Below are 10,668 nucleotides of genomic sequence, written 5' to 3'. Positions count from 1 at the left end.
TGTGAGAGGTATCCACTTATCAATGGGGGAATCGAGTCAGTGAACAAACAGATGAAGGTCATTAAGGTGGTCCTCGTGGCCCTTGTTGTTCTGGCCATTGTGTTTGATCCTGTTGACGCTTGCTCTCGTCGCCGTCGCCGACGCCGCCGCCCGCCGCCTCCCACGCCTTCGCCGACGCCGGCACCGACGCCTGCTCCCTCGCCGCCGCCGCCACCGCCGCCGTCGCCGCCTCCGTCACCGCCGCCGTCTCCTCCCCCACCGACGTGGCCTCCGCCGACATCTCCTCCTCCACCGGCGGCACTGCCGCTGCTAAAACAGCCTCCGCCGCAGGACGGCAACGTGGTCGACATCGACGACCTGGTTGACCCGCAGACATTTGTCACCACGCGTGGCATTGTGCTCTGCCGTGTGCCGCCCACTGAGGCGACGAAGTCTGTTCAGGAGGGCTGCTAACGACAAGCTTCCTGCGGCGATATACGTCGACATGGAGATGTTCAAGATCGATAACCCCGAGGACTGCGCGTGTGGCGTTGCGGTCAAGAACCAGCAGGACACCATCTCGGCGTCTGTGCCGGATCAGAACAAACGCCGGTGCGACTGTGGTCAAAGCCGTTTGACTTCCACGATCGCCGACATCCAGCATGTTGAGTTCATCGTGTGGGACATTGAGAACGGTGTCAAGCTCCGGACGCTCGACAAGTTCAACCTTGCTCCGTCGATCAACGTCAAGGACTACGTCCGGACGCTGCTCATCGACGCCGCGTCTGCGGTCGACATGCTTGCCGGCTTCTACGGCAAGGTCAACGACTTTAACCCGGCGGACTGGATCCTCAACGCTTCGCGCGAGGTGACGTTCATCTGCTTCACGACGGTGACGTCGTACTACGAGCGGTCGGGTGACATCAACGTGTGCAACAAGGAGGGTGTTGCTGACGAGTTTGGCGGCGTGCCGCCGTGCTCTAACCAGGGCCTCCTTGATCTGCCGGACGAGGACTACGTGCGCGAGCACGGCGTCCACCCCAAGCGTGTATTCCAGCCTGTGCAGACGCCGCAGTTCACGTACGACATTGCTGCCGGCTCGGCCACCGATGGTGGCACGAACGGTGGTGGTTCGCACCCTGTCTCGTGGTTCGGCTCGACGATGACCGGCCCGGGCACGTGCCAGACCTCTGCCGACTGCTCACGGTCGTACCACTGCGATCTCGGCACGAACACGTGCCAGCAGTGCATTCGCGACTCGCATTGCGCGGCAATTGTGGGTGAGGTCGATGGCCTTCTCCAGCCGACGTGCGTCTCCAACCACGGCCTGCGCCTGTGCCAGTTTGCCATTGTCCTCGGCGCCGCTCCGTCTCCCAACGCCATCCTCCCCGAGCCGCTGCAGACCTGCCCGGAGCAGTGCGATGGCGCGTACTGCCTTGACGGCGAGTGCGTCCACTGCCGCGAGCCTAACGACTGTGAGCTTATGTTCTCGCCGTCGTCGACGTACGCCAAGATCTGCAACGAGACGCTCGACGCCTCGACGCAGAAGGCTGTGCAGAAGGAGTGCAACTACTACTTCCTCCCGCCGCAGCAGGCCAAGAAGAGGGACCTCAGCACGATCATCGGTCTCTCGTCGGCGGTCGGCGTCCTTGTCCTCATCATTGCGGTCATTGGTGTCATCTTTGCCGTCAAGAAGTATAAGTCGTCCGAGGCGTACCTCCAGCGCAAGCTCGACGAGGATGCCAACGCCGACTCGACCCTCACTGGCTCGCCGCTCTACGACGATCCGCTCAACAAGCGGTCGAACCCGATGTACGTCGAGGCTGAGGCTTAAGGTTCCTGTCATCATTTTCCACATACTTTTTATCCTTGCAACAGTTGCGCGAGCATAGTAAACGCAGCTCGAGGGAGAGAGAGAAACATCGACAGCCAGTGGACGGATGTGACTTGCCGAGTCTTCGGTGTTTCAGCTTGCGGGAAGCTCGTCATCATGTGGGATCGACAAGCGACGAGAGGACAAGGGCCTGGACAAAGGTGCGACGGGCAGCCGAGTTGCAAAACGTCGACTGGGTGCGGCGCAGAGCCAGGAGTGGCGAGCGCGAGGCCGAGGTGCGGTCGGTGGCAGCTGATGACGAACCACCGGAGCGAGAAAGCTGTGGAACGGCGAGAGCCTGCTCCCCACTTGCTGGGTGACCAAAGCTCAGAGGCTTGCGTTCACCGGCGGATTGCTTGCGGAGCTTCTTCTTGGAGACCGGGGCGGAGGGAGGGAGGTAGCCGGTCTTCATGTCACCATGGGCGAGAAAGCGCGAGGAGTCATCAAAGGTTCGCGGAGGCTTGGCCGACAATGTGCCAAACGAAAAGGGCTTGGAACCTGATGCGCCTGTCGAGGATGAGGCCGATCGGACACGGGAACGCCACTCGTCGCGTGACGAGCCCGAGCGGAATCGGCTCGACTTGGTCGCCTGGTTCCAGTCGATGTTCATCTCGAGAGCGAGGAGCATGCGTGAGACGTCCGAGTACGACGAGGCTAAGCCGAGCTTGGACTCCCACTTGGGCAACATGCGGGGCCAGCGCGAGTGCATGACTGACGGCCGCATGGAGCGTCCGAGTGCGACAAGGAGCTCGGCGAGCGCCTGCGGCGACGACGCCGAGGAGCAGGCGTCGACCCACGGTGCCCGAATCTCTCGCCACTCTTCGCCCACGGCACTCCACAGGATAGCCCTTTCCGCCTGGAGCATGAGCTCGTTGAGCGTGCCGGAAGGTGGCCGTGACGAAGACGACATGTATAGCGGTGTGGTGTGTGTGGTCTTGTGTGTGTGTGTGTGTGTGTTGGGGGTGGGGGTGGGGGGGGTGGGGGGGGGGGGGGGTGGGGTAGTGGGACAGGTGTGTAGCACAGACCTGGCTAGCTGCGTCCCTGTTTTCTGTCGACCGAGTTTGGTGACAAGGAAGGGGCAATGGAAGAAGAGTGAACGGGCCGCCGCAGCCCAGCGTTGGACTCGGGCACACTCCTCCTGCCACCTGACAAGAGTCGGTGGACGGATACGGTGGGACAGGAAATGGCAGCTTCAAGCAGCATGGAGGCACGGTGGCGCGCAAACAAGTTGTGCATGTCTGGGATGACTCTGCATTGGTTTGTCACGGCTTTGTGGGGCGGGCGAGCTGATCTTGTCAAGGCGCTGGTGACCAGCGGGCGAGTTGCGGTCGACGGCGAGGTTGTGACCGACCCGGAAGCGCGGCTGGTGTATGGGATCGAAGACTGGCCAGAGAAGCGGACCGTGACAATCAAGTTCCCGAGCTGCGAGCCGCAGGATGTTCCATGCCCCTTTTCGGCGAGCGATCGAGCTGCGTTCGTCTGCCCGACGCGGCCATATGTTTCGGTCGGTACCCGTGATGACGACTTTCTGGCCGAGGTTCTCACTACCGCGCACCACCCGTACGTACTAGCGGTCGAGGCTGCATTGCGCGAGCTAGGCGCCGCGTGGATTGCAGGCACGGGGGCGAGATCGTTGTTCCGGATGTTTACTCCCAAGTCGTCGTTTCACCGCAAGATTGTGCACTGCCTGGCGTCGCGATTTGGGATGACTTCCACGACGCTTGAAGACCAAGCAGATGACAATGATGAGCAGGGGTACTGGTGCCTCGACTTTTGCTATTGCTGCTACGGCAACGCCACCCACGACTTTGAGTGGGAGGGTTGGCATGTGACGCGAAGCGTGATCCCGGTCAAGGTCACGGTCGCGAGCTACTCGGACGATCCGCCCTCGGTCTCTGGGCTCTTGCTCCGGCGTGGAGGTGGGGTCAGGCCGAGCAGGCCGAGGAGTCCGAGCAGCGGTGAGGTCTCGGACGGTGGATCAAGCGCGCTCTCGCTGCTGGACATGCCCGACGAGCTGCTGCTTGCGATCTTGGGCTGGCTCGATGTTCCGGACTTGCTGCGGGCTAGCGGAGCGTGTCGTGTCTTGCGACGCATTGCAGCCGACAACACACTGTGGTTCGATCTGTTCAAGTTTTATGTTGCACGCGATGTCGACTCTGCCGACGTGCTTCTCGCTGCCTGCAAAGCCTTCCATACCCAGCGCTCGCATACCTGGCGTGGGCTGTACATCGAGGCCAAGATGAGCGGTAGCGTGGCCCGCCTTCCGGGCTCGGGCGTGGCCAGGGTGACGAGCCGCAGCGAACGTGTGTGGGCGGCTGCGTCTTCGAAGAAGCGTCGAGCAGCGATGGAGGCTGCTGCTGCGCGGGGCGTCTATCGTCGGTATGGTGTTGCGTCTGGGATTCATGAGGAACGCGAGGCTGATGAGCACGGAGATGCAGGGTGAGCGAGCTTGCATGAAGCAGGAAGCCGCATCCGGTGACTCACCGTAGCAGTCGCTGCCACATTAGCGACGCTGAGCGCCTTTCAAAGTTTGCCGTCAGTGCCGGCGAGCCTCGGAGGGCAGTTCGCCGAACTGTCGCCCATGCGGCATGTGATCGCTGCACGACTTTCGGATGGTCGTGTGGCGATGATTGTCATCGCCCAAGCTAGGACTTGCACGTAAAGCTATACAGGAGAGCTTCTTGAAGCCTTTGGGGGGGGAGGGGGGAGGGAGTGCTCGCCTACATGAAAACACGACTTCAATGATCAGGCTGCTGAAACGTTGCACGCATCTAAACCATAAAAATATATAAACACCAAATTATTTTTATATGTTTATTACACACACGTATCACAATTCAAAACATCTTTAAATTTTACAGTATATTTTATACAAAATGAATATATTTGCGAGTTTTATCGCATTTTGTTATGATTGTAGGTGTTTCATCCCGTCTGGGGATAGCGTTCCGGGAACGGTCGCAGAACGCTGGCGCCCAGGACTGTTCCGGGAGCACACTTGCTACAGAGAGCGCTCTGGGGAGCGCGCTAGGAGCGCTATTAGAGCGCAATCCCGAAAACGCGATGTTGCATCCTGCTCAATAGCCTTTCGTCAACCGCCCCCCCCCCCCCCCCCATCGTGCCCGCTATGCAAAGACACAAGACACACTCGCCAACGTGTGGCGGAAGCATTCAATGATGGTCGTCACTCGCCATATTGCTGTCGATGGCCACCGCCGCTCCCATCAGCAGGCACTAGAAGCTGCTCCTCGGCGCGCATCTTGCCGTGCACGATCTTGCCGACCGTGGCCTCAAGCGCGGCAAAGGTGAGGGCAATGACGCCGACAACAACTCCCCCAACCACAAAGGCAGGCATGCCCCACTCCTTGGAGTCCATTCCGAGGAAGCAGTTGACGAGGGCAAGAAGGACGAGGGCGCGGCCAAACCACCAGTGGATGCGATCCGGGAACCACGGAGTAGCCTCACGGTCCGGGCTCCACATCACATTGGCCACCTCACCCAGAATTGGTTCGACAAAGGTGGCGAGAAGGATGATAAGGCCGATGATCTTGTGCACCTTGTGAGCGCCGTCAAAGTCTTCGACCGAGTACCAGACGGCCATGCCAAAGGCGGCACCGGTCGCAGCCACCGCCACCAGATTGAGCGCCATGTGCGCCCGGAACCAGTTGGCACCAAGTGCATCTTTGGCGTAACGCGCAATGAGAATGGCCATGGGGACAAGGACAAACCAAGCAATGAGCATGAGCCACGCGTGCGCGGTGATGACCCGCTCACGGAGATCGTCGCGCGTCACCTCGCCGGTGAAAAAGTTCACCCGGATGTCCGACGTCGAGTGCTCACTCCGCCCATGCTGCGCAAACGGCGATTCCAGCGTCGCATCACCATCGTCGGGCGTCTGTACAGAGTATGCCCATACCACAGCCATCGGTTCGTTCCGCAGCGTCACGTCACCTGGGCCCGACGCGGCTATCGACCGTGAAAACGAGATCGTCAGCCGCCCGTCCACCACGGCGCCCGCCGTTGCCAGCACAGACTGCGTCTGCGATGGCTGCGGCATCTGATGTACTGCAGGATTAAGTCGCTGCGAGACCACAAAGCCGGGGGAATACCGAGCCGAAGCGTAGCCCACAAACGCATGGCCTGGGCCCATCCGCCCGGGCGACGTGGTAAAGCAGAGGCCAACCCATCCGCTCGCATGTGGCGACGATAGGGCAATCGAGACTCGCTCTGCCTCGCTGTCGACCTTGAACTCCATGCTAAACTCGCCGTCAACAAACCGGTGCGCGCCGTCTAGGTTGATGAGTGGACTTGGTGGCGATGGCGGTGCCGGCGGCGGTGCCGGCGGCGGCGGCGTGCATGTTGACACCGCAGAAAAGTCCACCGTCACGTGTCCGTACGCCACATTGTGGAAGAGGTTGCCTGCAGGACCTGCCACCGTCGGATTGGTCCCGCGCTCAAGCGCAAAGCCGAGCGGATTCACTCCACCCCCCACGCCACTCCGTTTGGACCGGGCGTGTCGAGCGGCTTGATCCACGACGCCACCAGCTTGCCGTTCACCCGCTCGACCACCGGAGAGCCCAAATCGGTCTCGTTCGCTGCATTCACAGAGATGACGCCTGATCCCGCCTTGGTCCGGTAGCCCTGCAGCAGAAACGGCTCGTCGCCGTCGGTGACAAACGCAAACGCGTAGTCCCCGCCCTGCATCGACGAGCCCGGCCCCGCCATTCGAGCCAGTCCGATCCATCCCGCGCTCACAGGCGCCTCTATCCGCAGCGCCACAGTCGTCGAGTTGCTCTGCGTCGTCGAGTAGAAGAGTCGAAACTCATTGGCCCCGTTGAGCTCCACGCAGTTGGTCCGCTCGGCAACGACAGCCACCTCTCCGACCACCGCCGTAGCCAGCGCCACCATCAGCGCCATTGCCGCCGCCATCGCCGCAAATGCCGACTTTGAGCCATGCAAGCCACGTGACTCGCGCCGTGCACGAGGACCCTTGCTGCCGCGTGACATGCTCTCGGCTCCACGCGTGCCAGCCACGCAAGCGCCCACAGTCATTCTTAATCAAACCTCCTTGACACCAGCTGCGCCTACTATGAAGGATGCCTCTTTGCTGTAGACTCTGAATGAGGTTGTTGCTTTCCCGGCCGAGTCTTCGCGTTCCGGCGCGAAGTGTTGCTCGCTGTCGTTTGCCTAACGAACTCCTCCCCCATGTCCTGTACCTCTACCTGTAAACCAGTTCAGGTCTCCGAGTCGTTACTTCACGTTATTGGTCTACACACCAAGATCAATGTCAATGTCGATGTCGGCGTCGTCGCCCATCTCGCCGCCATCAAAATCCTCCAGCTCGACGTCCGAGCCGCCGGCAAGGCCCAGGTACGGATTGTTCGGCACCGGGCGGAACTTGTAGCCGGCCACAATGTAGAAGGCGAGGGTGGAGGCGAGGGTGGCAAAATACGAGAGCCAGATGTAGCGGAACGGAACCGTGGCCTCGAGCATGTACACAATGATGCGGGTAAAGTAGATCCAGGCGACAACCAGCATGTAGAACTGGCGGAAGATCTTGAGCTTGCTCGCAGAGCTACGCCCCTTACCGTCAGTGCCAGACGCATCCTGCAGGTGCTTGATGGACCATACAATTGGAAAGAGGATGACGCCGCAGCACACAATGTCAACAATGCGGAGAATGTCGTACCACGTGAGGTACGACTGCGAGCCGGGCTGCATCTCGTCCACCATGATGAGCGCAATATTCGAGATGAGCTGGAGCGGAATGACCACAAGGAAGACCTTCTTGTCACGGTCCGTCAGATACGGCTTGACAAAGGCCCACCCGGTGCCGATGAGCGCAATGAGCGTAAAGAGCATGAGCCCGGTGAGACCCTTGAGAATGTAAAAGACTACGTTCCAGCCAGACCCGTGGCCCGTCGTTTTCATGTAGTGGTACCGGAGTGAGGTCGTGAGCAGCGTGAGCGCCTTGAGCACACCCACCACCGCCATCAGGTAGTGGACCTTGTACACCACCGCACCCGCCCGCCGCATAAACATCACAAGCACACCCACAATCGCAAAGTGTGCAAAAGTGAACAGAACGTAGAGCGTCGGGAGCGGCGACTTGCCCGACGACAAGTAGTTGGGGCCAGGGTTGTACATCACCACGTCCACCGTCAGCGAGACCTGCGTCGCCGGCGCGCAGTTGAACCAGTACAGGTTGTACAGGCCCTCCTCGCCAGGCTGGATGACCCGCTTGTAGTGCACCCCATCAATCCACGTCGTCTCGTTGGCCAGAGACACAATGTCGCGCTCGCGCGCATCCTCAGGCACAATGTCCGCCAGGCACGACGTTCCGTACTCGTCCACGTACTCGGCCGAGTCGCTCTTGGTCTTGCGAATGACAAAGCCCATCGGATGCGTGTGCGACACATACGCCCCCTTCTCCACCCACATCCGCACTCCAGGGTGCACAATGACCTCTAGATGCCCACCGGCCTCGTACCCAAAGTTCTCCACAAAGAACGCCGCCCGCCCGTCCTGCTTCATCGTCAGCCCGTTGCGGAGTGCCGCGCTCTCGGCCACAAGCGCCGTCACCACAAAGAGGCCCACAGCCACCACAAACGTCTTCTGAACCATTTCTACTTGTGTGTGCCTTCTTTCTCCCTGTCTCTCTGTCTTCAGACAAGTGATACCTTTCTCTTCCCCTCCCTTTCCGAGGCAGCCAATGAGCTGGCACTTGCCTCAGTCGCCTCACCAACTCGAGGCATTTCCCGAACCCGCGTTCCACTCGGCTCTTACCCCCCTTCCCCCCTCCGCCCCCCCTCTTTCCCGGGCTACGGCTACCCTCGCATGACCGACAGCATCTTTCTCCGCCCTGACGTCGCTGCCCGCATCGAGGCCTTTGCCTCGCTGCCGCCACACTCACCGCCGCACCTCGACGATGTCATTGACGACACCGGTGCGGTTGTCTGGACTGCGCTCGACGCACTCGCTGCTGCATCTCCAGACTTGCCGCCGTACTTGGTTCTGGCGCTCGCCGCACGACCGGCCGCCGACTTCCTTGCCCATGTGGGCCTTCCGCATGCCGTCGCCGCCCACATCGATCTCCTCTGCCCGGCCATGAGGCCGGCCGCTGCCGCTGCTGCGGATGGCTCTGCGCCTCACATCCACCTGGCGGCCGCGCTCGTCTTTCCCTGCCTCGAGGCCACGCTCGCCGCACTTGCTACCCATCGCGGCGTAGTGAGTCCACCCAACATGCTCAAGGACCTGCTGCTGGTCCCTGAGCTTGCGGATGCCGAGCCAGCCCGATCGCGGTGGCTGAAGAGCCTGCTTGCCTCCAACCGCGGTGTCAATGTCCGCAACTTGGTCTGGCACGGCTTTTGCCCCGAGCCCGAACTCTCGCTGCCACTGCTTGCGCTCTTGCTTGCCGCGCTCGCAGAGGCGTTGGCCATAGCTTCAGCCACGCCTGGCGTGCTCGATGCCCTCGTTTCACAGCCCCTTCCACCTCCTTTGGAATCGGTGGTGGTCGACGACAGCGAGCTGCCGCTTGACTTTGCTGGGCTGCTCTCGAGCCACCTCTCGGCGACGCCTCCCCCTGTCGATGGGCTTCCACATCCGCTCCTCTCGCTCCACGCCATGCTCAGCCATCCGCCGCGCCGGGCGCTCCTTGATCTCGCCTGGTCACTGGGAAGCACCGCGCCGTCGGCGGCGCTTGCCATCCTCCTCCCCGCGCTCGAGCATGCGCTCCGCCTGGCCTTTGCGCTCGCTACAACCGTATACTGCGCCGCATCGCTCAAGGCGGCTCTGTCGCTTGCTTTGCCGCCACCGATGACTACTACACCACCCTCGACTACTTCTTGGATCCGGTTGTGCCCGTTCCCGGCTCGCGCGTCGAGCTCACTCTCTCGCGCCGCCAGAATCGCATTCTCTCGTCCGATCACATGGCCAACCCGCTGGTGAGCGAGTCGCTCATTCCACCACCGGTCTTGGACGCGCTGCACGACATCCTTGTTGTCCGCGCCGGCCCGCGCCTCCGCTCGGTCCTCTCCCACGGCGAGCTTCTCCCGGCAACCCTTGATGCTGCAAAGCCGCAAGCTGCCATGCTGCTCCGTCTCATGTGGCATGCACTCTTTGCCCTTGCGGCTCCAGTCTCCCTTCCGGCTTCGACTTTCCCTTCTTGCATGCCCGGCTATGTGCCGCGGTTCTTTGGTGGACCGCGGCTCGTCGCAGCCGTCGTGAACACCTCCCATGTCTTGCATGGAGCCTTGACCTCGCTCGCCGCCACCCTTTCGGAGGCCCAGGCCGCCGAACTTGTGTCTGAGGATGTGTCGCTCGACCTAAGTCCTACCCTCGCACTTGTTCCTTCTCTGCACTCTGCGCCTGCCGGCTGTCACGCTCTTGCCGCGCGCAGCTACCGGCGCGTGGTCCACGCCCTGCTCCAGGCCCTGGCCTCGGCCGCAGACCTCCTTGCTGAGCTGGCCGCGACTGCCACTCAGCTCTGCACTGCCATCTGTGCTGGAAGAGCTTCGCGCCGCGCGCCGTCGACACTGGACAAGCTTCTCCGAGCGGTCCCAAGCGTGGCCACCGCTGTCGACAGGTCCGTCACCACCGCTGCCGCCATCGCTGCCGCCAGGCCACCACCATCTGCGCCCGCTCCTCCCGCCCGCGCCTGGGGCTCGGCTGCCAAGCCGTGCCAAGCCCTCAACGCGGCGTTTGACAAACTGAGCAAAGCGCTGTCCTCGCGCACCTTCCACCTCGCTCCTGACCTCGTCTCGGCAATCGATGCCGCCTGCGCCCGCCTCGACGCGCTCGTCGACGCTGACGAATGA

General features: G+C 61.7%; 7 protein-coding genes across 7 annotated transcripts in view; 4 read left to right on the top strand and 3 right to left on the bottom strand.

Moving 5' to 3' along the window:
* AMSG_01082 (uncharacterized protein) overlaps positions 1 to 257 on the top strand; it is a 2,206-nt gene extending 1,949 nt beyond the window's left edge. The window contains exon 2 of the mRNA XM_013906801.1: positions 41 to 257. The gene's annotated coding sequence lies outside the window, so the exon portion shown is untranslated. The remainder of the gene's footprint in view (positions 1 to 40) is intronic.
* A 61-nt stretch (positions 258 to 318) lies between these two features.
* AMSG_01081 (uncharacterized protein) lies at positions 319 to 1,946 on the top strand. The gene has a single exon (XM_013906800.1). It carries the CDS (start codon positions 485 to 487, stop codon positions 1,811 to 1,813), a length of 1,329 nt encoding a protein of 442 aa, XP_013762254.1. The 5' UTR covers positions 319 to 484; the 3' UTR covers positions 1,814 to 1,946.
* On the bottom strand, positions 1,823 to 2,802 carry AMSG_01080 (uncharacterized protein). The gene has a single exon (XM_013906799.1). It carries the CDS (start codon positions 2,760 to 2,762, stop codon positions 1,968 to 1,970), a length of 795 nt encoding a protein of 264 aa, XP_013762253.1. The 5' UTR covers positions 2,763 to 2,802; the 3' UTR covers positions 1,823 to 1,967.
* A 36-nt stretch (positions 2,803 to 2,838) lies between these two features.
* Positions 2,839 to 4,528, top strand: AMSG_01079 (uncharacterized protein). The gene has a single exon (XM_013906798.1). The coding sequence runs from the start codon at positions 3,036 to 3,038 to the stop codon at positions 4,293 to 4,295; it is 1,260 nt and encodes a 419-aa protein (XP_013762252.1). The 5' UTR covers positions 2,839 to 3,035; the 3' UTR covers positions 4,296 to 4,528.
* Positions 4,529 to 4,995: 467 nt separating this feature from the next.
* Positions 4,996 to 7,018, bottom strand: AMSG_01078 (uncharacterized protein). Its single transcript, XM_013906797.1, has one exon. It carries the CDS (start codon positions 6,594 to 6,596, stop codon positions 5,037 to 5,039), a length of 1,560 nt encoding a protein of 519 aa, XP_013762251.1. The 5' UTR covers positions 6,597 to 7,018; the 3' UTR covers positions 4,996 to 5,036.
* A 64-nt stretch (positions 7,019 to 7,082) lies between these two features.
* AMSG_01077 (GPR108 protein) lies at positions 7,083 to 8,528 on the bottom strand. The gene has a single exon (XM_013906796.1). It carries the CDS (start codon positions 8,474 to 8,476, stop codon positions 7,121 to 7,123), a length of 1,356 nt encoding a protein of 451 aa, XP_013762250.1. The 5' UTR covers positions 8,477 to 8,528; the 3' UTR covers positions 7,083 to 7,120.
* A 161-nt stretch (positions 8,529 to 8,689) lies between these two features.
* On the top strand, positions 8,690 to 9,390 carry AMSG_01076 (uncharacterized protein; the record flags this gene model as incomplete). Its single annotated transcript, XM_013906795.1, has 2 exons — positions 8,690 to 9,325; positions 9,376 to 9,390. The coding sequence occupies 2 exons, from the start codon at positions 8,690 to 8,692 to the stop codon at positions 9,388 to 9,390; spliced, it is 651 nt and encodes a 216-aa protein (XP_013762249.1).
* Between the last annotated feature and the right edge of the window lie 1,278 nt (positions 9,391 to 10,668).

This window comes from Thecamonas trahens (genome assembly GCF_000142905.1).
Source record: "Thecamonas trahens ATCC 50062 unplaced genomic scaffold supercont1.4, whole genome shotgun sequence".
Classification (NCBI taxonomy): Eukaryota; order Apusomonadida; family Apusomonadidae; genus Thecamonas; species Thecamonas trahens.
The sequence above is the reverse complement of the archived record's forward strand: the minus strand, read 5'-3'. Positions and strand labels throughout refer to the sequence as shown.